This window comes from Populus trichocarpa, chromosome 4, assembly GCF_000002775.5.
Source record: "Populus trichocarpa isolate Nisqually-1 chromosome 4, P.trichocarpa_v4.1, whole genome shotgun sequence".
Classification (NCBI taxonomy): domain Eukaryota; kingdom Viridiplantae; phylum Streptophyta; class Magnoliopsida; order Malpighiales; family Salicaceae; genus Populus; species Populus trichocarpa.
Genome location: NC_037288.2, coordinates 2,682,938 through 2,709,524, shown reverse-complemented (window position 1 = coordinate 2,709,524; position 26,587 = coordinate 2,682,938). Strand labels below are relative to the sequence as shown.

Genomic DNA, 26,587 nt, shown 5'->3' with positions numbered 1-26,587 from the left:
ATAATCAATAAAAACATGACTTAGTTTTTAAAAAAACTTCAATATGATAATTTTAAAAAAAATAAATACTCATAAATTTGAGCATCAACCTAAAAATAGATACTTATTTGAGACAATTATCTTTAGAAAGCAAACAAAAATCAATAATGCAGTCCATTTCCTAATAAATCCAATATTAAATGATGAAATAAAAAAAACTAAAAACAATTAAAAGACAAAAAAAAACATATCCTATCATTGGGTAAACTCATCAAACCTATGAATTGGGTAAGGTGAGCCAGTACGTCAAACATGTGAACTAAGTTATGAATTCTAATGGAATTATAATACCTAGGTCATGGATTCTATTGGGTTTAATAACTTTTTCTTATAAATATTTTTTCTTTAATTATATGATAAAAATAAATACTCATAAAATTGAGCACCAACCTAAAAATAAACACTTATTTGAGACAATTATCCCTAGAAAGTAAATAAAAATCAATAATGCAATCCATTTCCCAACAAATCTAATATTAAATGATGAAATAAAAAAAATAAAAAACAATTAAAAGACAAAAAAAAAACATATCTTATCCATGGGTAAACTTATCAAACCTGTAAATCAGGTAAGCTAGGCTAGTATGTCAAACTTGTGAACTAAGTTATGGACTCCACTAGGATTATAATTTGTTTTTTTTTTAAACTATTTTTTATTTAATTATATGATAATAAAATAAATGATTGTGAAATCAAATGTCAACTCAATATCGAGATGTTTGTTTAGATTACGATAACCTCATAAAAGGGGAAACAAAACCAATTATAAAATTGGATTCTCAATTAACACATTATATAAGGATGAAAAAAAAACTAATTTAAAAATTAAATTGTCAAACCCGCGAACCAAGTCAACTAGCCAAACATGTGAATAGATTCATGAACTTTATAAAGTTTAATAACATAACTTTTCTTCTGAAACTATTTTTTTAACTATATGAGAAAAAAATGGATGATGAAAAAATTAACTTCAATTAAAAAAACACTACCCCAAACTCGTAAATTAGAGCAACCTGTATTACTATGATAAACTCGCAAACCGTGCTAACCTTATAGAAAGGTAAAATAAAGAAACAAATTATGAAGTCAAATTCTCAATCATCCCAATATTAAAAAGATAAAATCGACAAAAACAAATTTAAAAAAAAAATTATAACAAAAATTCAAAAACAGAAAGAAAGCAAAATAGTGTGGATTGCTATTGTTATTCATAGTTCAATGTATGTGGATGAACAATGGTTTCTTACTTTCTTTACACCTTTTTAATTTTTGTTATTTTATAAAGTTTAATAACATGATTTTTTTTTAAAATATTTTTTTAATTATATAAAAAAAACAGACTATAAAAAAAAGCCAAGTTCAATTAAAATAAAAGGAAAAAAAAATACAACCCACCAAACCCATAAACCAGAGCAACCTAGGTTACCTTGGCAAACCCGTAAACCATGTTAACCTCGTATAAAGGCAAAATAAAAAGAAACAAATTATGAAACTAAATTCTCCACAATCTCAATTTTTAAAAATGAAATCGACAAAAGTATATTTGAAAAAAAAATCATAAAAAAATTCAAAAAAAAAAAAGAAAGCAAAACATTATGGATTACTATTGTAATCCACAGTGCAATAGGTGTTGGGTGAACAATAGTTTCCTCCACATCCTTTAATTTTTGTTACTTCATAAAGTTTAATAGCATGGTTTTTCTCTAAAATTATTTGTTATGAGAATAAAAAAATAGACTATAAAAATACCAAGTTCAATTAAAAAACCCATTAAATCCATAAACTGAGGCAACTTGAGTTATTTTGACAAATCCGCAAATCACGCTAACTTTATAGAAAGACAAAATTAAAAAAATTACAAAACTAAATTCTCAACTATCTCAATATTAAAAAATGAAATCAACAAAACAAATTTTGAAAAAAATTATAAAAAAACAAAAAAGAAAGGAGAAGGTAAAAAAACCATGTGTTCAAAAAACAAATATATGAGGAAACACTATGGCAATCTATAGGAAAACACTATAGATTGTGGATTATTGTGGATTACCATGGTTTATTTACACCCTTTTAATTTTTGTTATTTTATAAAATTTAATAACATGACTATTTTCTAAAATTATTTTTTTAACTATATGAGAAAAAATAGACTATAAAAAAAGTCAAGTTCAGTTAAAAAAAAATACAACTCACCAAACTCGTAAACTAGAGCAACTTAGGTTACTTTGACAAACTCGTAAACCATGTTTACCTCGTATAAAGGCAAAATAAAAAGAAACAAATTACGAAACTAAATTCTCAACAATCTCAATTTTAAAAGATGAAAATCGACAAAAATATATTTGAAAAAAAAATCATAAAAAAATTCAAAAATAAAAATAAAATAAAAAAAGAAAGCAAAACAGTATTGATTAATATTGTAATCTACAGTGTAAACAGTGTTGGGTGAATAGTGGTTTCCTCTACATCTTTTAATTTTGTTACTTTATAAAGTTAATAACATGATTTTTCTCTAAAATTATTTTTTTAACATTATGAGAAAAAAAATAGACTATAAAAAAGCCAAGTTTAATTAAAAAAAACCCACCAAATCCATAAACTAGGGCAACTTGGATTATTTTGACAAATCCGCAAAACACGCTAGCTTCATAGAAAGACAAAATAAAAGAAAAAAAATTACAAAATTAAATTTTTAACTATTTCAAATATTAAAAAATGAATCGACAAAAGAAATTTTGAAAAATATTATAAAAAAAACAAAAGGAAAAGGAAAAGAAAAAAAAACCATGTGTTAATATATATATATATATATATATATATATATATATATATATATATATATATATGAGGAAACACTATATCAATCTATAGTGTTTTATGAAGAAAACTATACTGTTTTCCCACATGTTTTAATTTTTCTTATAATAAGATTAGAAAGATTAAGAGTGATTATCTTTACCGTTGAATATAAAAAAAAAAGTTTTTTTTTAATTTTATTTTCTAAATACCTATAAAGTCTGGGTTTTTTATTTTTTGAATTCTTTTGAACTATATTCCATCCAATTACCTTATCCAGGTTTTGTAATTAGTAAAGGGATTTTATACTTAGTAATTTATTATTGATTAATAAATGTTTCCTCCTATACAAAGTGTTTTGATTAATTAGTCTTTCCACCTGTACAAATTAATTAGTCTCTTCTTTGTCTTTTTGTTTTAGAAGCAAAATTAGGTATTTCCTTATTAAACAATCACTTTTCTACAATATACATAAACATATTCATCAAATTAAACATGAAATCATATCAATAATGCCATGTTTTTTATCAAGTAAATTTGTATAAAATAAAAATAAAAATATAGAGGGTAAACCCTTCTATTTTATATTATAGGTTAGATAATAATATAAATCATATTTTTAGATTTCATTTAATAATTTAGATTTTTGGATTGAAATAATAATTTGATATGGTATTAAATTTGTTGACCAAGCAATTATAAGTTTAAATCTTATTATTTTTATCTTTTTTGTAATTAAAATTAATTAATAACATAAAGTAATGTGTACAATATAAATTTTAACAATTGGACAAATTTTAAGGCTTGTATATTGTATTAAATTGACATCATGACATGAGTGTCTAAATTTTAAAGTTTATGTTTCCTGTTTTGAGAGAGATGCCATAAAGTGATTGAATTAATTATACAATCCAAACAAATTTTTAATTCTTGTTCATAGTTATAAGACCAAGAATTATGAGGCGAATATATTAAATTGTAAAATTAGTAAATTTATCCAAGCTTGGATTTATTAAAAATAAAAAATAATATTATTTTAATAAAAATTATAGACTTTTTTTTATTAACGTAAACCGAACTGAGTGTAGTTTACAGGCTATTGAATTGATATTTTAAATCAAACCAAATCTTATAACTAGGTTGTTAATAAATTCAATTTTAACAACGAAGGTTTATTACTTCGTTAGGCTTTAATAGAAGTAATCAAGAAGAGGCGTTTAAGATTAAAAAGACAAGCGCCGTTGCCGGGGATCGAACCCGGGTCACCCGCGTGACAGGCGGGAATACTTACCACTATACTACAACGACTTTGGTGGAGTATCGGTCAGAAAGTAATCTAATTAAACAATGTTATAAACTCTTATTTAGAAGGACTAGATATCACTAACAATTTTGTATTGACTGTATTTATAACTACCTATTGAAAGGAGGATTTCTTTTGAAGAAATTAGAATTTATTTTAAGTATTTTTTAAGGGTAATTTTACCCTTTATTGTTGTTATTGTAGTTGATGATGATAAAAAAAAAATGAGTTTTTTCCGCACATTAACACTGTAGATAAAATTATTTTCCAATGAGAAAATAATTTTCATTATATCTCATAAACAATAATTACACATGTAGTAAATATACAACTTATAGTAAAATTCATTAAAATTTTTTAACTAGGTAATCTACATTATTACTCCCTGAAAAAAAAAAAAAAAACCTAGCTAAACTAAATCAAATGATAGAACCTTCGCAACAACTATATGTTATGAACTATAGGTTGTGCATGCTACATGCACAACTATTATCTTTATCTTAGAGTGAAAATTATTTCTTTAACTATACTAATTTAAAAAATAAATTTAAATTTACCCAATGTGCTAATTAGCTATAAAAAGGTTATAAAAACCAGGAACCTCTCTCTAGTAAGCAAGTAATTATTATAATCTTGAGCTCATGGAATGCGACTTTAGGTTTTAATTTAAAAACTATTTCATAGATAATTTATAAATAAAAGGAGTTAAAATAATCTTAAGTTAGAAGTATATAATAAAATGATTCAAAATATTTTTTTTTAAGAAAAGAAAAGTGTAGTATAAGTTAAGTGTTTTGGCCAAAGATCATGTACATTCCAATTATTGTGATCGATCAAGAGTTTATTCAAACGGATGCCCGTTAATGCATTACAACTACGAACATGTTTAGAAACGCGGTGCAAACCGTGTTTTTAAAAAAATTAAATTTTTATTTTTTTGTTAAAATTTAATATAATTTATATATTTTGAATTGTTTTAATGGAATGATGTCAAAAATAATTTTAAAAAAATAAAAAAATATCACTAACATGTATTTTAATAGAAAAAATTATTTAAAAAATAACCGCTATTATACTGCCAATCACCCTTAAGGTTTCTACTTCTCTCAATCACCTCCTCGTTTTGTATTCTGATGATGCAGGAAAAAAGATGAAATTTTTCTCTTGAAAAAATAAATTATTTCGCAAGTGTAAATATAAAGAAGGGCGTGTGATGAAAGTCAGATAGTTACGGTGGTTAGCTGGTCAGAGTTGTTAATTGTTAATTTTTCTCCCTCGATTTCTTTTCTTCTTCTAATTCTCTCTTCGATTTTTAAGCTCTTTAGCTTTGTTAAGGTGAAGCCTTAACATGATTAAACTACTCTTTGTTCGTTTTTCTTAAATATCTTCTTTTTCATGAATTTGTTGCCCAAAGGCAAAGTGGCATGTTGAGTCTGCAGATGGCTAAGTTCATGGGGGAATTCTTTGTGTTGAATGTTGATCGCTTCTGTTTGGCTCTGGCTAGCAAAAAGATACATGCTACGTTTACCATGGGTATCCTCCTGATCTCGGAGGTGAGTTTTTAATCTTGTTTTAAACTGGGGTTTTTGTCTTTCAATGATTTTTTCTTCGTTGTTGTTGTGTCGCTGTAAGAAATTGTGTGCCTTTAATGTGTTTGATAAAAGTTCTAATAGGTTGATTGTAAAGTTACTTTTTATTTAAAAATATATTAAAATAATATATTTTTTTATTTTTTAAAATTTATTTTTAATATTAACATATTAAAATAATTAAAAATATAAAAAATAATTTTTTTAAAAGTATAATTACATCACACCGGTAATAGACTTTAAAATAATATTTGAGAACGCAATTGAAACAATGTTTTTTAAAAATTTAAAAATTTAATATATTGATATTAAAATATTTTTTAAAAATTAAAAAAATATTATTTTTATATATTTTTTAACAAAAAATAATTTAAATTATAATTACTACCATACTTCTAAATAAATTTTAAATCAGTTCTCGAAGTGTTCTTCTTCACAGTTTAATTCTGATACTTCATGAAATTGCAATAGATTTTGAAGGTCGCTTTTGAATGGTGAGTCCTTTTGTTATGGGTTAATAAGAGATTGTTAAAAATTATGATAAATATTTTTTAATTTAAATATATATTAAAATAATATATTTTTTTATTTTTTAAAATTTATTTTTAACAATCATATCAAAACAATAAAAAAAAAAATATAAAACAATATATACTCAAAGTCTCAGATTATTGGATAAGAATAGAGATGTAAGCAAAGTAACTAAGAATGCTTTTGGAAAATATATTATTTTGAAAAGTAATTTACTTTTAACCAAACTTTCAAATATACCCAGCTAGATCAAGCAACAGAAGAGACAAAATAAGGGTGGAAATAAATTATATGAGGCTTACAAAATCCCCTCCCCGCCATAGGTGGCATTTTAATTTACAATTATAAGACAACAATCACTGACTTCATTAATGTAAAAGTATATGCTTCCAAATGCAACACCAGCTTTGGAAATTAGTTGTATAGATTCCTGCTACTCACTCACTCGTTCATAAATAAGAATAAGAGTAAGAGGGGTGTGCCAGTCACGTAAGCCGTGACGCTTGCTATTATGGATTTTTTTTTTTTTTAACTTGGATGTTCAGAGTTCAGACAAGTTGTATATAGCATGATTAATTTTACCTTTTAAAAAAGTAATGACTATATAAATCAGCACTCAAACTTATAATCATTAAAAATTAAATTTAAAACCTAACCCATTGAATTAGATTTCCATTTGTCGTTTGTATTTCCATGAATATTACTAATAATATATACTCCTTACTAAATTAAACCAATAAGCGACTATCCTGAAAATGAAAAAGCCACACTCCTAGCTCTGGTTTATGTTTCTGACGTTAATCAACACGCTCAGATATCATTCGTTCTGCAAAGGACCAGTAGGAGTGTCAGAACAAGCAAGTTGACCATTCTATCATTTAAACTTGTTTATGTTTGAGATTTCTTTCATTACTATTTGTACTTACTGTTCTTCTTAGCGATGTGTTCTCTGTTACTCATTTTGTTATGTTTTTCTTCTGTTTTCCTCTCTCTGTTTGATCAACTGTAGGTAAAACAAGCAGTTTTGGTTTGCGTAGGGAGGTGGGAAGATGGGTTTGGAGGCATTGGTTTGGTATTGTCGACCTATGGCAAATGGGGTTTGGGCAAAAGAAGTGGATAATGCATTTGGTGCTTACACTCCCTGTGCCATTGACTCCCTAGTCATTTGCATTTCTCATCTGGTTCTTCTTGGTCTGTGCTTGTATCGAATATGGTTGATTATTGACAACAATACCAAAGTTCAAAAATACTGTCTCAGGACAAATTACTATAATTACATGCTGGGTTTTTTGGCTGCTTACTGCACAGTTCAGCCTTTATTAAGGTTGTTTATGGATGTCTCAATCTTCAACCTGGATGGCCAGACTTCCCTTTCTCCCTTCGAGGTACATGAACTTAATTTCTCGTTAATTTAGACTTCTAATGTTTCTGTCATAGATAAACCATATTTCTAAATCAGCATTTGCTGGCTGTCTTTCTTTTCTTTTGTTTTTCAAAAAAATCTGTATTAACTTGTTCTTCTGATAATCATTTTACTGGCTTCTTAGTAGATTTTCTGTCCTTTGCAGCTGGTCTCCTTGATTGTTGAGGCCCTTGCCTGGTGTTCCACTCTTATCATGATTGGTTTGGAAACAAAAATATACATTCGACAGTTTCGATGGTATGTGCGGTTTGGAGTCATTTATGTGTTGGTAGGGGAAGCGGCAATGCTCAATCTCATACTGTCAGTGAGTGATTACTACAGTAGGTTAGTCATTCTTCCATTTCCTGACTTAATAAATTAGCTCAACCAAGTTCTATTTTTCGTGTATTTTTCCATCAGGTTGGAGTGCCATTTAATGTGAGCAAGGTTTTTTTTTTTTTTTTTTTTTTTTTCTGTGCAACAGCCCCATCAAATAAAAAGATAGCAATGTTGTACTATTGGCTGGAGAACATTATTGTAATTACTTAGTTGATAAAACGAGTGATACTAAATTATATAGTAGCCTTCAGGGGAAATAAAATAGAAAGATAGTAATGTTGACCATAATTACAATCTGGGCTTCTGCCGAACTTTTCACAATTGAGAATATGAAAAGGAAAATTTTAGAAGCTGAATTTTTTAACAGGAGTAGTGTCCTGCCATCTTATTTATAAAGAGAGGGAAGGGTGGGGTGGGGATTAAATTCCTGAATTTTTAATTCCAATGAACAATCTGTTAGTGGACTCTGATACAATCCAATCCGCGTGTAAGTCAAGACATTGTGCAAACATTTGCAGAAATAAACTATTTGTTGGTGAGAATAGGTAATCCTGCTATACAAGCCTCAAGAAGCAAGTTTATCGCATAAATGCAATTTGCAATGAGGTTGGATGGGCATGACTAATATAGATTTCATGGTTATTCTAGATAAGGATGCTTGCAGGATTAACAGTATTATTTTCTGCTGTTCATATTCTCTCAATTTATGTTGGAGGCAACACTAAACTACAGTTCTTTTGCGAATGCAGATTTACATTGTATATGTATATCAGCACGGTTTTCTGCCAGGTTTGTGGCCTTTTATTTCTCTATAATATAAAGATTATAGGGTATATCAGCTCTTCTAATTTTCTCATCTTTCTTCATGCTACTTTGACCTATCATCCATTCAATGGTCTTCAATCAGGGTTGGTAAATGCTTATGCTAAGGTGGACATCTCTAGCTGTTTTTGTACAAATTTTGACTCTGCTTCAGTCTATCAAAACTGAAGTCACTTGCCATGGCCTTGGAAGACATTACAACTTGAGCCTAGCCTGGCTTGGCCTTATAAACCAAATCAACAACATTTTTAAATTAAGCACCTAACAACAACATTCCAGGGAGAATTTTTAAAGTTTTGTGAGAATGACATGAAAGCTGCTTTGTTTTGGATGTTTTGATACTCATTAACATATCTTTGTTGGGATTTTCTTAAGTTGGTAAAGGTGGGGAGTGGACAATGCCATGGATATTGGCATCTTTAGATCATAGGATGGAGCCTGTTGGAACCTCTAGGCTTTTATCCTGATGCTAAACAGCCAATAGATACAGTTTCTTTCTCGAACTGCCTGGCAGGTTCTTAAGCCTTGATAGAATCCACTTTTTTTCCACAGGCCACCACAACATCTTGGATGTTACAGATTGATACCCAAACGATTGAGTTGTTTAGAATACACCGATGACATCAACACTAATTCTTGGCATAGAAGTTCAATTTTGTTTCGTTAGCTTTACCAAATTCTTAATCATTCCCAAAAATGACAAACACCTCAGTCATATTTTGCCATGTGGCTACTTTTGTTGCAGGTTTTGCTTGGCATTCTTCTACTTGTTTATATTCCCAATTTGGATCCTTATCCAGATTATGTTATGATGGAATCTGAGTCTCTTGATAATTGTGAATATGAAGCACTTCCTGGAAGAGAGCAAATATGTCCTGAGAGGCACGCCAACTTATTTTCTAGTAAGTAGTTCATTATTCACTGTTCTCAATGCCAAGAGATCTCAAAATTCTTGCTTCTATTTCTCAAGCGGTTGCTTAAGATAGAAAAAGTAATGAACTGCATGTTGGCTAGAGATCAAAAGTGTGGTTTCAGTGATAGCTAAGCTGGTTAGTCATTAATTTTTTAAATGCTTATAGATATATTGATTCATTTCCCTCTGCAAGGAATATTTTTTGGATGGTTGACTCCACTCATGAAGCAAGGCCATAAAAGACCTATTACTGAAAAGGATGTTTGGAAGTTAGACACATGGGACCAGACTGAGACATTGATAAAAAAGTATGCACCACGTTCTTCTCTTTCATAGTTTAAGGGAAACCTTGTATCCCTTTTTTCGTAAATGTTTTCAGCTATTGCAGGTTCCAGACTTGTTGGGTTGAAGAATCTAAAAGGCCACAGCCACGTCTCTTAAGAGCACTAAACAATAGTCTTGGGGGAAGGTATTGGTTGAATTGCAAGTCTCATGTTGTTTCATTCCCTTTCATTTTGATACTTATTGGACTTTAAACATACCAAATGGTGGCTTTATCCTTCGTAAAACCTCCTGAATTATATGTTTTTTGTTTGATTGAGACCCTTGAACAATTGTTTTCCCTTATTTCAACTCTTAAATTATAAGGTGTTTTGATTTAGACCCTGTATGTTAGATTATGTCCATTTATCCATCACTTAGAATCTGAGTTCCAGTTGTTTTCCTATAAAATTTTCCAAAATCATTAAAGAAAATGATTAAAAAAATCATCAAGAAATCAGCCTCCGACAACATTATGATCAAATTATCTTCAAGAAATCAACCCTTAAAATTCGTATGCTTTTCTTGATGATTTATGAGAAAAACAGATGGTGTGCACATGGTATTTAAAAACTAAAATGGATAAATCTAAGAGAAGAAATACAAATGAAAACATCCTACAGTTTAGGGGTTCAAATCAGAAAAACATATCAGGAGTGTTGTAAAATTACTTACAATACATGAGATGTTTCTACTGTTTAGCTTATTGTAGTAAAGATTTTCTTTTGCTATTACCAATATATATTAATCGCATTTTATTCGTTTTTTATCATCATTTTCTGTAGGTTTTGGTTGGGAGGATTTTTTAAGGTACATGTTCCTAGGATTGCTTTAACTTGTTTAATTTCTCAATAAATTATCGACCGTACTTTTTCTATGTTATAGTTTGAATTTGGTGAACCTGGAAGCTTGAGCTTTTTAGTTTTATTTTCCTATTGCATGTTGGGATATTATTACTCTTGACTCATAATATATATCAAAATGGCCTCAACTCTTAAATTGTAGGGAATACTCTCAGTTTCAACCTTTATCAGTAATGGACCATGCAATAATTTCTCTCTTCTATTGTAACAATTTCAATCCAAACTGATGTTCTAGACTGAAACCTAACAAAGTGGACTTTAGGAACTCTCTACTAATGTCACAAGTCACGTGGAGCTTATACCTTTTTATTTTTACTTGTAGATTGGCAATGATCTTTCTCAATTTGTGGGACCTATTGTATTGAGCCACCTCTTGCAGGTCTGTTTCTTTATTGTTAATGCCTTGTTTTATATAATGCATGACATCCATTTTGCTGTTAGCTAGAGTTTCAAATTTGGTAAGAATTTATTTAGATTTCATAGAGAAGGATTTTGATAATGCTAATAATAATCTATATTCTTTTTATGTGCTTGTAAATAATAGTCAAATGGGATAGCTAATCCGTCATGTACTTTCTTGATTGCACCAAATGTCTCTCAACATTTAGTCAAGGATTATTTTTTCTATGCTTCAATAATTGCTCTATTGAATAGCATTTTTCCTATGATAGAAATAGTTCAAGTGATTAACTCAAATTTGATATGGAGCACAATTCAAATCTCTTACACTTCGTGCTTATGCTGCCAAATTTGTAATTGTTCCACTACATGCAGTCAATGCAACGAGGTGATCCAGCTTGGATTGGTTATATCTATGCCTTCATAATTTTCCTTGGGGTGGTATGAATTCGAACTCATCTATTCTTTCAATTTCATTTTTATATGAAACAAATTGAATATGTATAAACATTTCTCTCTACCTTCATCTGTTTAATTTCACTGTTTGTATGATGTTATCTGTTTTATTTCCTTAGCTTGATCTTATGGCATACATAATATATTCCATTGTATGTATTAACATTCAAGCAACTCAGTTTACATATTTCATCATTTAATTGCACATATTCGGTTACGTTTTATTTGGGGATTTTCTAGTTGATAGAACAGTGTTTTAAGCATTTAACTGCTGTTAATGATAATTGAGAAGCCTTTAGTACTCGTAAAATGTTCAACTGCAGGTTACACTTGTATTTGGAATTATTGATAGTGATGCTAACTGATTGTGAAAGTTATCAATTTAAAAATTAAGTAGTTTTGGAGGATTTGTATTCCTTCTATAGAGTGTTTGTTATATGACTGTGAGTATATAAATATGAAGTGTAGCTTATTTTGTAGCAAAACTGTCACCAATCAATCAAATAAATCATATCAATTGTCGCTTAAAACATTAAACTTATTTATTCTAGCTTTATTGTTGTTTTTTTAATTGTTTTCTTGATCATTTTTCCTTGATTTACATAATTTTTTGTTGCTTTATTTCAATCTTTTCTCCTTTGGCAGCCGAGCATCACTTGCTCACATGATCATCAGGGTAATGTTACTTGTTCATCGAGTCCAAAAACTTAAGAAGTCTTAACCACTCATAATTTTCCTTGTAACATAGTATAACTAGCCACTGTAATGTGTTGTTATATTCTTCTTTTTCTGTATTACTATTAATCTCGATGTCATAATTAATATTTAAATTTCTTTGATATCACATTTAATTATTGATATCAAGATACAGGACTTCATTGACCATGATAGAACTTTTTCTTTCTTTTCGAATGTTAAGATGGTAAATCTACATTAGATTCAGGGAAGCCTATGTAAAACAGGAAGTCACAAAATCAGAATAATGTAAATGAAGTAGGAAAACAGGATTCATAATGTGATTGAGATACCTTTGATAACTTTCAAAGTTCTGATTTTTATGGTACCCCTCTCCCTCACTCCCAATCTAAGGGTTTAAACAAGCCAAGATTTCCATGTTAGCAACCAATCTTGCTTGCACAATGGAACGAGTTGTTGGTTTAAGAGATACATGGTATGGCTGGACTATGTTTAATATTGTGACAAATAAAATCAAGCAAATCTTCATGTATCTAAATGTTGCTAGACTATGTGGCTAGCCACTCCTATTATTCTCCTAATCGTGTTTCTTCTTGTTTGGCTAATTTTATTATGCTATGGATATTTGCCAATGGAATGTAGTTTTTGGATTAATTGGTTGATTTACATGGTTCAGTTGTTCGGTGCGCTTTGTGAATCTCAGTTTTTCCAGAATGTTATGCGTGTTGGTTTTCAGCTGAGGTCAACTCTGGTAAAACTATTTTCTTATCAATATTTAGATGTATGTGAACTTGTTTTTGAAATATATCCTTCAACATTATTTTTCTTTCGAATTTTGGTTGTTTGCCAAATCCAAATTCTTGCTTTGTTGTTTCTGGACGAGGTAGCTATTTTTACCGTAGCCTTTTCCAATTGCAGGTGGCTGCTATATTTCGTAAATCCTTGAAATTAACTCATGAGGGTCGAAAGAACTTTCCATCAGGTAAGATAACAAATATGATCACAACAGATGCCAATGCACTTCAGGTATGCTCTTTATGAAGAACTATTAATATGCATTTAGTAACTTATGTCATGGGAAAAGAGAATTAATTATTCATTGGAGTGAGTGTCTACTTGGAACATTATACATTATATGAATTTGAAGAGAAATTATAGTGACAATAAAATAGTTTTTGTATATCATAAATACTTATTGATATCCTATCCAAATGACCCCGTCCTTGCATAATTGGGAAGTCTTTATCATGTCCTTACTTTTTTTTTAATTGTTTTATTGTGAGATTTTTTAATGTTCGAGCAATTTTCACATTTTCTTTTATTTCTTAATACATTTTCAAGAACTGTAGTTTTTCCTAAAAACTAATTCTTAATTTGTAAAACATTATAAATATTTTGATTTCTTAATTTTTTAAAAATGAAGTTTGTTAAAAAAAACTTAATTTTTTCATTTTAAAAAACTTAGGGAGGAGGGAGGTGGCCAACATTTTTGTCCTTCCTTTGTGTGATCGGCTTGTTCTTGAATCTTGGCTTTGGGAGTTATATGTAACAATGAATTTCCAAGGGAAGAGGGAGACAACCATTTTTTTTAGGTTTTGAATTATGAAATAATTAATTTTTAAAAGGAATATAAGAATTTTGTCATAGGTGGACATTTAATATTTTAATCAATAACTACTATAATTATTCAAAAAAAAAAAACCAACTACCATGTTTTGAGTTGTTTTAAATTACATGACTTTCTAACATCCCTTTATCTCCCCCCCCCCTTAAAATTCATGAATCAATTCGCTAATTGAAAAATTAATTTTACAAGTTATATAGTTGGAGAAATCTCCAACATGTCCTTACATTCTCAATTATTTATAGTACATCTTTGAATTGCTCAAGGGTAATTTTGAAACAAAAAAAAAATACACTTTTATCAATTTAGATGGCAAAATTTGATGGAACATATTAAAGAATGTGATACTATACAAGGATAAAAGAGATAATATTGGAGACCTTTTTAATTATACATGGACACATCAAGCCATTTATCCTATTTTTATTTTAACCTTTCCTCTCCGATATTCGTTCTTTTCCCATTGTTTATTAAGGTCTAAAATGCACTGCCATTGTATTCCATAGCAAATATGCCAACAACTTCATGGATTATGGTCTGCTCCATTTCGTATCACCATCTCCATGGTTCTTCTTTACCAACAATTAGGTGTTGCTTCACTTTTTGGCTCACTAATGCTTGTTCTCATGGTCCCCACACAAGTAAGAAATATTCTTCCTTTTGCTAAATTTAGTGTTTTGATTCTTAGAATCAACATTTGCTTGTCTTAGTTAATTAGTTTTATAATATACAATCTGTGTGATATTCCTTTATATTGTTTTAATATTGACACAACAAACAAGTGTCCCTCAATCTCAAACTGGTTGGGGTCAACTGTATTGCTCTTTTCACGTTATTCAGATCAATCATAATTTATTTAATATCAATAAAAATAAAATTTTCAAGCACTCCAAAATGTTAATTGATGTGCTCATAACTTATAGAGTAGCTGTTTTGTGTGCATTAGGGTCTCCTCATATAGCAAGGTCTATTTAAGGTGTGAATAGATGGCTTAGCTTCCAAGTTATGTAGGCACACTAGAATATTCTTGAATGGCTTGTTGGTATGTTGGGTGTACTAGTGTTATTAGAACTAAACTAGACCTGCCAGTTTAACAGGTAAACTAGATCTAGAATGGTCTAGGTCGAGGGAATAGATTGCCTTATAATTTGCCCCACAAGAACCATTGAAAACCGGTTTGATCGAATCACCCAAAAACCTTCATAACTGCCTGACTCGGGCTGGTTGAACCATGACGATATAATTGTGCCACATCAACTCTTAAAAATAAACAGCAATGGTGTGGTGTCGAACACCTCATAAATTAAAAGCTCAGTTATACCATTTTTGTACCACCAACATGATTTTTTTTTGTTGTGTGTGTGTGTAATAAAGATGATCTCTAAACTGATGACTATACTCTCCAGACTTTATGGCAATAAATAATATGCTCATGCTACTAATTTTGGAATCAAGCAACATTAAAGTAAAAAAAGTGAGATTGCAACTTTAATAACAGGCAAGACTAAAAAGGGCACTTACTTTCATTGGTGAGAAATTTTGTTTACAAACCTGGACTCTTCCTTCAGACATGATGTTCACGTAGGAATTCAATACTAGAAGATTGTTGAAGAGCATACAGACACTATTAGTTTACAAAGTAGAACCGAGTAACCAAACTATCAACCTACAAATCTATCTATCAGCCTATGGTGTTACTGCCTACAGCTATAGCATAACAAGCTTCAGGTGTCCTGAAACTTGGGATAAAGATCTCTGAGAGCTGTTTGTAGTTTGCAAGTTGATTGTTGTGTTATTAACATGTTGATTGATGTGTTTTTCCTCTACTTCAGCTTGTATTAATACCTTATTGTCCCGCTACGTCCTTTGCAATGCTCCACATTCTTTTTCCGACCATCCACATTGTCTTGTAATGCTCTATGTTGTCAATTCATGCTATTATCACACTTCATTAGTCCCCACTCTCTTCCAAGTTGTTGGGAAAATCGGTCCACATGCTTATCTCTTATAACTGTTTTCCTTGTTATGAGAGTTTCCAATTAGCATGCCTCTCGTACATTTAAACAAATTTATTGGGCCTAACTAAATTTTGGATATAACATCTGCCCCTCTTCCTTCCATATGTGAGCGTTTCACCTCGCATATGGAAGGAAAATTTCTCCTGTACTTAAGATTGACTTGCAATTTGCAAGGTGTTACTTTAATTTATCCATTGTAAAACAAGTCCACAAGTGAATTTTGTAAGTTGCTAATATGTTTGGTAATATTACAATGCATATCACTTCAAGTTGATGTCTTTTTGTGCTTGAAAAGATATTTTGAGTCAAAACATGGAATCAGAAGTTACCTTTTCTAACTCTAGCACAAGTTACAAAATTCAGTTAAAATCCATAGGTAAATTATTATATGCTCAGAGTTGTTGTATCAAGTCATTAGATTTTAGAAGTATCATTACTTCTGTAGTTTGATAGAATTGTGCAATTAATTTAGTTAAGTGATCCATTTTCATTCCATCCACGTTGATTTTCATTCCTTTTAATCTTTTTGTGCGATAGACAATTTTGATGAGCAAGATGAGAAAGCTAACTAAGGAAGGATTGCATAGGACAGACAAAAGAGTTAGCCTCATGAATGAAATCTTAGCTGCCATGGATGTTATGAAGTATGGTTTAAGTTTAAGAAGAATTGCTCTTATATTTTCAGTCTCATGCCATTTCAAGTCATTGTTTTGACTCTATAATGAAATATTTCAGATGTTATGCATGGGAGAAGAGCTTTCAATCCAGAATTCAAAGTGTGCGGGATGATGAGTTGTCATGGTTTCGCGGTGCACAATTACTATCGGCTGTATGGAACAAACTATATATCTTGCTGAGTTATTTTGTTGCTCCTTCTCTTCCAAGAATGTGCAAAAAGCATGATGCTTCAATGATTCCATTTAAAATTATATTCATAATGAAATCTAGAAAATTGTAAATGTGATCTAACTGTGAAGTATGATTTGTCTTGAGAAGAAACAGTTGCCAAAATTTCTATCATATCCTACATCCCACCACCTATGGAGTCATGTATACCTATGTGTTATGATAAGTATGTGCACCTCAGTCAAAATAAAAATAGAGAGAGAGAGAGAGAGAGAGGGCTTGTGCACTTAAATTTTGACTAATTGATTGAGTATGCAACTACATTCCGATAGAGAACAAGTATCCATATATATAATGTAAAAATCTATCTCCAGACAATGCTTCTGACATGTATTTTATCATTTATTTTGCTCTAATTTGTAAATATGATAATCATTTAATCTAATCTGGTATAATTATAATGAGTTGCTCCTCTAATGTGTAAATAAGCATATCAGTTAATCTAATTTGGTAGAATTATAATGATCATGGAGACACTATAACTAATCACTTGAAAGGGCATGATTTGTCGCTTATTTTGTTGCACAAGTGATCTTGATCCTCTATATGCAAATGCAATACTAACCAGAGTACTGCAATCTTTACGTGTTGCTGGTGTTAAATGTACGAGAACCTTACATGTGCATTGAATGACTATTTCCCTTCTATTGCAGTTCAATAGTTTTATACTGAACATCATCCCAGTTATTGTGACACTGGTTTCATTCGGCACGTTCACCTTGCTTGGCGGAGATTTGACACCTGCAAGGGCATTTACGTCACTCTCTCTGTTTCAAGTCTTAAGATCTCCTCTAAACATGCTTCCTAACTTACTAAGCCAGGTTCTGTTATTTTTTCTATTTCACTAATTATACTTGATAATATACAAGTTTTGTTGATAATGTCAGCATTGCCTTTGATGCAAACTGAGCCCCCCACCAAAAAAAAAAAAAAAAAGTCCTTGCATTCTTGTCATAATTCTTCATGTTTCATGTCACATACCAGATTTGTGTTTGCTAGTGCGGTTGGCTGTTTTGAAAAAAAGATAAATGATCTGAAGTACAAGTTTTTCCTAAAAAGCATGAATTTGATCCTTTATCTAAAACCTGTTGTTTTTTTTTAATATGCGAGGATTGTTACTAAAAACCCTTGTAAAGCAGTCGTTTATCAAAAAATCCTACAAAATACTTTTCTACTGACAAAATCCCAAAAAAAATGTTCATACCAAAATATTTATAATTACACCGAAACTTTGCTGGAGAGATATAAAGAACTTTTTTGAATGAAAAAATTACTAGCTTTATTTTCTTGCACAATTCTATCTCAAGAAAACATTATCATGTTCTTCAATGAATCTGTGGCTGTATTATGTGCTTACAATAAAATTCATGTTATTTAGTCAAGAGCTAATTAGCTTACCTTGCGTGCTGTATGATTACTCATATTGGCTGTATTCTTTCATAGGTGTCTAACTTTAACTTGTTCTGTAGGTTGTAAATGCAAATATATCATTGCAACGCTTGGAGGAACTGTTTTTAGCTGAAGAGAGAATTTTAGCACCAAATCTGCCTCTTAAACTTGGAATTCCAGCTATCTCAATTGAAAATGGGAACTTTTTATGGGATTCAAAGGTTAACTTCTAAATCTTAAGCATCTAAGAAATTGGTCTTGTGGTTTGATGGAAGTTGGATTTGATATTTATTTGGAATTTTTGTATTTGCACTTGATTGGAATTTTGTATTCTAAACATAGTTAAATTAGGAATTATACTAGAAACATTGTTAGGAAGTGTGGTGGCAAATAAACACCACGTTATTTTTTGTGGTCTACTTATTGATTTTAACGCTCAGACATGCTTCTTATTCAAGAAATCTTAGAATCGCATGCCTTTTCCAGCTAGAAAAGCCAACGTTGTCAGATATCAATTTAAAAATACAAGTTGGCAGCTTAGTTGCAATTGTTGGCGGGACTGGAGAAGGAAAAACATCTCTTATATCAGCAATGCTTGGAGAACTGCCTCCTATGGAAGATGCAAGTGTAGTTATAAGAGGGACTGTTGCATATGTTCCTCAAGTTTCATGGATCTTCAATGCTACTGTGAGTTACAGCTTAGTTTCTTCTTTGTTAATTAATTTTGGTCTCTGACATAATTATCATTTATTTTGTATCTTTGTAGTGCTTCTGTGCTTCAAAGCCAAGTTTCATGGATCTTCTCAGGCTTTGCATTAATGTTGTGCACATTCTTGACATTGAAAATCTGTTCTTACAGGTGCGTGACAACATATTATTTAGGTCAGAATATGAACCTTCACGCTATTGGAAAGCTATTGATGTAACTGCATTACAACATGATCTCGACTTGCTTCCAGTTAAGTGCATCCCTTTCTTCTCTCTCTTGATTCTTCTGTTTTGTTTGAAATATGTCTTAGAAGATTACCTCATAATTGTTTGTTCAGGGCCATGACCTCACTGAGATAGGTGAAAGAGGAGTCAATATTAGTGGAGGGCAGAAGCAAAGAGTTTCCATGGCTAGGGCTGTCTACTCCAATTCAGATGTATACATATTCGATGACCCTTTAAGCGCTTTAGATGCTCATGTTGGTCGACAGGTACCGGGTCATGTTAAATACTATAAGCTCACATTAAAGTTAATTTGATCACTAGTGCTACTTGTGCTCTATCTTATAGCGAGCTTGATATGGTTCACGGTGATGAGCAGCTCTTTATTCTTAAGCTTTCTTTATACAAAGTGAACATTCAATAACTTTATTCCAACGATGCTATTCCTTGAAGACCAAGTTATGAGTTCGAGGGAATCTCTCTCTGTTTCTTTTTTCATATTACTTAGTGTTTCATGACTTTGACAATCGCTAGCTTTACACATCGAAGCTCTAAAAGTAAGCTTAAAAAGCTTCTGTTTAAGCTAAATATTAGCCTAATCTCAAATTTACAGGTCTTCAACAGTTGTATTAAGGACGAGTTGCAAGGAAAAACCAGGGTTCTTGTCACCAACCAGCTACATTTTCTTCCACAAGTGGATAAAATTATTCTTCTCAGTGAAGGTATGATTAAAGAGGAGGGAACCTTTGAGGAACTCTCTGAAAATGGCAAGCTGTTCCAGAAGCTGATGGAAAATGCAGGGAAAATGGAAGAGCTAGTGGAAGAAAAGAACAGTGAAAATTTGGACTGCAAAAGCTTAAAACCAGCAGCTAATGGGGGAAATGATTTGCCACAAAAAGCAGGTTACAAGATGAAAGTGAAAGGAGGGAAATCTGTACTTATCAAGCAAGAAGAACGTGAAACAGGTGTTGTCAGTTGGAATGTTTTGATTAGGTAATTTAGGGGGCTTATTTAAGATTCTTGCTATATTTTATTTCTTTGATTGTTTGCGCAATTTCTGAACAATGCCTTAGGATAGAGACCCTTTTCTGAATACATTCAACAGATTTTTATATGATGCTCACAGCAGCGAAGCGTGCAAACCAAGTTCATGGGTAAACCTCTTTGGTCTACTAAGAAAACTTCAATGCGGGTCAAAGTTGAAAACATATTTCCTAGTCTTTAACTGTTGTACCACAATTGTGGCCAAGGTAGCTCTGGATATCCTGAAGACTAGCGATGCTCAAATGCACGTATTTTGGATGCAAAACCATTTAATGCCCATTGGATACCAACTACTTACTGCAGATGTTCCCATGTTATACAGTGTCTTTGTAGTTTTAAGCTCTCCAGCAAGCACTTAAAACCAGTGGTAGAAACATTTTTTCAACTAATGGCCATTCTGTAACGTGAATACTTTAATATTTCCTAGTTTTTCAATAGCATTTATGCTAGTCATAAACATGAAACATTCGAAGAGAATTTTGTTGCTCTCGTACTTGACATTTTTATGTCCATTTGCAGGTATAACAATGCATTAGGAGGCATATTGGTGGTTTTAATAATCTTTTTGTGCTACTTATTAACTGAAGTTCTTCGAGTTTCAAGAAGTACATGGTTGAGTGTTTGGACTAATCAAAGTACTTTGGAGAGTTATAAGCCAGGATACTACATTTTCGTGTATGCACTTCTATCATTTGGTCAGGTTTGTTCACAGCCACAGTTGGCATCAATATCTTAGAGTCGCAATATTTGTAAGCTTTTAGCAGGAAAAAGAAAGAAATAGCTTAATCCATTCTACTTTCTTTCATTTGCAGTTGTTTTTTAACATAGAATAACAGATGTTGAAACAAAAAAGAGAAGCAGTGAGGAAGAAACTTTAGAATTTATGTAATTGCTATGGTCATTAGAGTCTTACTTCATATTTCTGGTTCAGGTGATTGTGACTCTAGTGAACTCTTATTGGTTAATCAGTTCAAGTCTTCATGCAGCCAAAAGACTTCATGATGCCATGCTAGACTCTATCCTACGAGCTCCCATGCTATTTTTCCACACTAACCCATCTGGGAGAATAATCAATAGGTTTGCGAAGGATCTAGGTGAAATAGATCGTAACGTGGCCAATATTGCCAACAATTTTCTAAACCAAGCCTGGCAGCTGTTTTCAACTTTTGTGCTGATAGGCATTGTGAGCACAATATCATTGTGGGCTGTTATGCCACTTCTGATCTTGTTTTATTCAGCCTATCTATATTATCAGGTATGATGAGAAATCCCTAGTTGTTGTTGTTTGGAAACTGGTATGCCTTTTGCAATGAATGTAACTTTAGTATCTTGGTTGGGATGCTCTACGAGGTGGTTTCTTTCATGTATCAATTTATTGTTGTTTTTATCAGTTCCACATGTAAGAGTTATCTTCTCATATAACGCCACTCAGATCCTAAATAAGCCAAACATGCATGTCTCTTAAAATTTAGAATAACCTTAGACCATAGCAATTACATAAATTCTAAAGTTTTTCATGTCAGAATTCATGTAGGCTCAATTAAAAGATCTTCAGCAAGAAAAAGAAATCCATACCCTTCAACTATGTACGTGATCAAAACATTTTACCCATTACCTGTTGTTTAAATATCTCATTGTAATTCCTCAGAGTCACTGTTTCTGCAATCATATATATCCATTAATGTTGAATTGACATTTTTATGGTAGTTAATTCATCTTGTCAGTATTGTATCTACAAGCTCTAATAACTATGTTCTTGTACTGTATTGTACAGAGCACATCCCGTGAAGTGAAACGTCTGGATTCCATTACCAGGTCTCCAGTTTATGCACAATTTGGAGAAGCGTTAAATGGTTTGTCAAGTATTCGTGCATATAAAGCATATGATTGGATGGCAATCATCAATGGGAAGTCTATGGACAATAATATCAGGTTTACTCTGGTAAATATGAGTTCAAATCACTGGCTCACCATAAGGTTGGTAACACTAGGAGGGATCATGATTTGGTTGATAGCAACATTTGCAGTTTTGGGGAATGGAAGAACAGAAAATCATGTGGAATTTGCATCTGAAATGGGTCTACTACTTAGTTATACTTTGAACATCACTGGTCTGTTGAGTAATGTTCTAAGACATGCTAGTAGAGCTGAAAATAGCTTAAACTCTGTTGAGCGTGTTGGCACATACATGGATTTACCCTCCGAAGCTCCTGCCATTGTCGAGACCAATCGTCCTCCTCCTGCATGGCCTTCGTCAGGATCAATTAAATTCCGAGATGTTGTTCTGCGTTACAGACCCGAGCTTCCTCCAGTCTTACATCATTTGTCCTTTGAAGTCTCTCCTAGTGAAAAGCTAGGAATAGTTGGAAGAACAGGAGCAGGGAAATCTAGCATGCTAAATGCACTGTTCCGTATTGTAGAACTGGAAAGAGGAGAAATCACCATTGATGGTTGTGACGTTGCTAAGTTTGGACTCACAGATTTGCGGAAAATTCTCAGTATCATACCCCAATCACCAGTTCTCTTCTCAGGTACTGTCAAGAGAAACTGAAAACTGGATTTTTCTAGTTCAACTTCTTTTCTTATGTTGACATCTGATACTGTCTTTTGGATGAGTTGAGATGATTTATGCTCTTACTCTGTTTTGATTTTGTTTTCCACTTGAAAGCTTGCTAACCAAGAATACTTGAGATTTGATTGAGAAACCATAGCCAAGCTGAAGCCACATTGGTGATTAATCTTAACACTTGTTTCATTCTAACTGTCATTCGTTTTCTTATAGGAACTGTGCGATTTAATCTCGATCCATTTAGTGAACACAATGATGCTGACCTATGGGAGGCTTTGGAGAGGGCACATTTAAAGGATGCCATTAGAAATAATTCTTTTGGTCTGGATGCTGAGGTATGGACTTAGGTTACCTTTTATCAAACTACCTTCTGTCAGTGAATCTTAATCAGTCAAACTGTGTTAGCTATTCATATTTTTAAAAAACATTGTTAAAAATGTGTGACAAAAACTAATATGAAGCACACATATGGGTGGAAATAGTTCTCCACTGCAAACATTCTACTAAAAAACTATGGCATCGATTTTCATTAAAGCTGATTTAAAGTCAAAGAAATGTTTTTAATACATATTTTTTCAGATGTGCACAGCATTAAGTTGATTATCAGGTAAAGCAAACTGTAAAGTTGATTTGTTTTGGTGTCTAAGGTTTTTGAGGGAGGGGAGAATTTTAGTGTTGGACAGAGACAACTACTAAGTCTCGCACGAGCGCTGCTGCGAAGATCTAAGATTCTTGTTCTTGATGAAGCTACTGCTTCTGTTGATGTTAGAACCGATGCTCTTATCCAGAAAACCATTCGAGAAGAATTCAGATCGTGCACAATGCTAGTCATCGCTCACAGACTAAATACCATTATTGACTGCGACAGAATTCTTGTGCTTGAGGCTGGTCAGGTATGCTCTCAAATTATGTTTGCAAGGAATTTGTTCCCTGTTTCCTTCTTGCTCGGAAAACTGAGTTTATTGAACACAATCCTGAAAAAAATAATGTGAAAAAAGAAAGAAGCAGGGATCATCAAGAATTTTCATGCTAACCAACTTCATTAACAAATTTTTATGATTCCAATATGTCAAGTAGTGATCCTTTGTTTAACTCATGTTAGAATCTTCAACCTTTCAGGTCTTAGAACATGGCACCCCAGAGGAACTGCTACTACCAAACGAAGGAAGCGCATTCTCTAGGATGGTTCAAAGTACTGGTCCAGCAAATGCTCAATACTTGTATAGCCTGGTGTTTGAAAGTAAAGAGAATAAGTTGAGTAAAAGGAAGAATGATCATAGATGGATAGACTCTTCAAGATGGGCTGCTGCTGCCCAACTGGCCCTGGTTGTTAGTCTCACTTCTTCGGAGAATGGTCTTCCAATGTTAGATGTTGAAGACGAGGACAACATCCTCAGGAAAACGAAAGATGCAGTTATAAGGCTGCAGGATGTCCTGGTGGGGAAGTATGATGAAGCGATATGTGATACACAGCAACAGAGCCAAGTTCCCCAAGATGGATGGTGGTCAGCTTTCTACAGAATGATTGAAGGTACAGCCAAGATTTTCCTGTGTGCATACACTAAACATATGTTCACTGATTACTTGCATGCGTGCACAAGCATTGTAGTTGTGGTAGAAGTTGATTCATTACAACAACCGTGGTTATTCTATTTTTTAGTGAATTTTGACGATCAGGTATAAGTGGTTTTGCCTACACTTTCTGATTCAACATGGCCGGCTTGTTTTAGGTTTGGCTGTAATGGGCAGGTTGTCACGCGGTAGGCATCAACAATATGATTATGAAAACGAACCCCTTGATTGAGATGATTTGAAAATTTAGGAAACAATGGGAAATTCGATGTTCTAAGAAATGAGTCTAGTCTGCACCTCAACAGAGAAAGCTGGTAACTCGATTTTGAGCGATCATCCAGTAGCAAATTTCAGATGGGACTGCTGAAAGTAAAGAGAACCTCTGCTACATAAACTTTTGATGTACAATTGAAATCCCCACATATTGTATTAGTTATCATAGTCAATCCCATTTCAGGGGAATTTAGCATTGATCTGAACTTGAGGAACTAGGCTGGTATTAGGGTTTTCGGACCACTGCATGATATTGGCAAGGCAAAAGAGTTCCAGTTTGTAAGCATAATTTTCATCAATGAATACAAGTTTTCTTTCAAGTCTTGTGAGTTAGTAAAGTTGCTTGCTTGATTCCAAAATTGGTAGCATAAATACATTTTTTAATTGTAATTACTATATTTTTTCCTGTTCTCTTGCAAGTTGTCGCAAGTTAGACTAGTTTTTTTTAAATGTGAAAAAATATTAAGAGTACAAAGAATTTTTTAATAATGATATTAAACTTGATCAAGTAAGTTAATTTTGAAATCTTTTGATTCAATTTTTTATTTAATTCAAGATTTTAATTAAACCGTGTGAGAGACAGCTCGATTTAAATCGATCGATTTCGTTTAAAAAGACTTCAAGATAATAATTTTTTAAAAAAATTTAAGATAATGATAGATTGGATCAGCCTCCCTGTGCGATCTAGGTCATGGATTTTATTAGGTTTAATAAGATTTTTTATAAATATTTTTTCTTTAATTATATGATAAAAATAGATACTCATAAAATTGAACACCAACCTAAAAACAGACACTTATTTGAGACAGTTATTCCTAGAAAGCAAACAAAAATCAATAATGCAGTCAATTTTTCAATAAATTCAATATTAAATGATGAAATAAAAAAAAATTAAAAACAATTAAAAGACAAAAAAAAAAAAGCATATCCTATCGATGGGTAAACTCGTCAAAAAAAAATAATAATGTAGTCAATTTTCCAATAAATCCAATATTAAATAATGAAATAAAAAAAAGAATAGATTAAAAATATTTTTTTAAACATTATGAGAAAAAAATAGACTATAAAAAAAACCAAGTTCAATTAAAAAAAACTCACTAAATCCATAAACTGGAGCAACTTAGGCTACTTTGATAAATCCACAAATCACGTTAACTTCATAGAAAAACAAAATAAAACAAAAAAATTACAAAACTAAATTCTCAACTATCTCAATATTAAAAAATAAAATTGACAAAAGAAATTTTAAAAAAAATTATAAAAAAAAAACAAAAGGAAAAGGAAAAGGAAAAAAAATATCATGTGTAAGGGAAAAAAAAACATTATAGTAATCTATAATGTTTTATGAGGAAAATTACAATAATTTCCCCACGTGTTTTATCTTTTCTTATAATAAGGTTGGAAAGATTTAGAGGGATCATTTTTACCATTAAATAAAAAAAGTTCTTTTTCTTAATTTTATTTTCTTATTTAATACCTATAAAGTCTGGGGTTTTTCTTTAAATTCTTTTGAACTATATTCCATCCAATTACCTTATCCTGGTTTTGTAATTATTAAAGGGATTTTATACTTGGTAATTTATTATTGATTAATAAATGTTTCCTCCTATACAAAGTGTTTTGATTAATTAGTCTTTCCTCCTGTACAAATTAATTAGCCTCTTCTTAGTATTTTTGTTTTAGAAGCAAAATTAGGTATTTCCTTATTAAACAATCACTTTTCTACAATATACATAAACATATTCATCAAATTAAACATGAAATTATATTCATAAAAAGTAGAGTAGACAACAGTG

The 26,587-nt window shown here is 31.4% G+C and overlaps 2 protein-coding genes across 10 annotated transcripts in view; both read left to right on the top strand.

Annotated features, from left to right (window-relative positions):
• Positions 1-25,111, top strand: part of LOC18097456 (ABC transporter C family member 12) — a 44,493-nt gene extending 19,382 nt beyond the window's left edge. Inside the window, exons 1-29 of one of the 9 annotated variants that reach the window (XM_052451940.1) lie at positions 5,240-5,379; positions 5,550-5,688; positions 7,265-7,640; positions 7,824-8,002; positions 8,746-8,785; positions 9,564-9,720; positions 9,925-10,039; positions 10,111-10,200; positions 10,838-10,862; positions 11,238-11,294; positions 11,690-11,755; positions 13,143-13,217; positions 13,385-13,492; positions 14,597-14,731; positions 16,646-16,752; positions 16,844-16,937; positions 17,668-17,835; positions 18,484-18,624; positions 18,890-19,090; positions 19,263-19,361; positions 19,450-19,602; positions 19,947-20,326; positions 20,897-21,077; positions 21,309-21,632; positions 22,152-22,908; positions 23,160-23,281; positions 23,594-23,839; positions 24,066-24,477; positions 24,677-25,111. In XM_052451940.1, the coding sequence (XP_052307900.1) occupies positions 7,305-7,640; positions 7,824-8,002; positions 8,746-8,785; positions 9,564-9,720; positions 9,925-10,039; positions 10,111-10,200; positions 10,838-10,862; positions 11,238-11,294; positions 11,690-11,755; positions 13,143-13,217; positions 13,385-13,492; positions 14,597-14,731; positions 16,646-16,752; positions 16,844-16,937; positions 17,668-17,835; positions 18,484-18,624; positions 18,890-19,090; positions 19,263-19,361; positions 19,450-19,602; positions 19,947-20,326; positions 20,897-21,077; positions 21,309-21,632; positions 22,152-22,908; positions 23,160-23,281; positions 23,594-23,839; positions 24,066-24,477; positions 24,677-24,750 (4,842 nt within the window). In that variant the 5' untranslated portion in view covers positions 5,240-5,379; positions 5,550-5,688; positions 7,265-7,304 and the 3' untranslated portion in view covers positions 24,751-25,111. Of the gene's footprint in view, positions 1-5,239; positions 5,689-6,960; positions 7,148-7,264; positions 7,641-7,823; positions 8,003-8,745; positions 8,786-9,563; positions 9,721-9,924; positions 10,040-10,110; positions 10,201-10,837; positions 10,863-11,237; positions 11,295-11,689; positions 11,756-13,142; positions 13,218-13,384; positions 13,493-14,596; positions 14,732-16,645; positions 16,753-16,843; positions 16,938-17,667; positions 17,836-18,483; positions 18,625-18,889; positions 19,091-19,262; positions 19,362-19,449; positions 19,603-19,946; positions 20,327-20,896; positions 21,078-21,308; positions 21,633-22,151; positions 22,909-23,159; positions 23,282-23,593; positions 23,840-24,065; positions 24,478-24,676 lie in introns of those variants that run through there. The other 8 variants (XM_052451939.1, XM_024599004.2, XM_024599003.2 and 5 more) reach the window with 8 other exon arrangements.
• Positions 1-25,111, top strand: part of LOC18109980 (ABC transporter C family member 12) — a 44,154-nt gene extending 19,043 nt beyond the window's left edge. The window contains exon 29 of the transcript XR_008058936.1: positions 24,830-25,111. The gene's annotated coding sequence lies outside the window, so the exon portion shown is untranslated. The remainder of the gene's footprint in view (positions 1-24,829) is intronic.
• Positions 25,112-26,587: the final 1,476 nt, after the last annotated feature.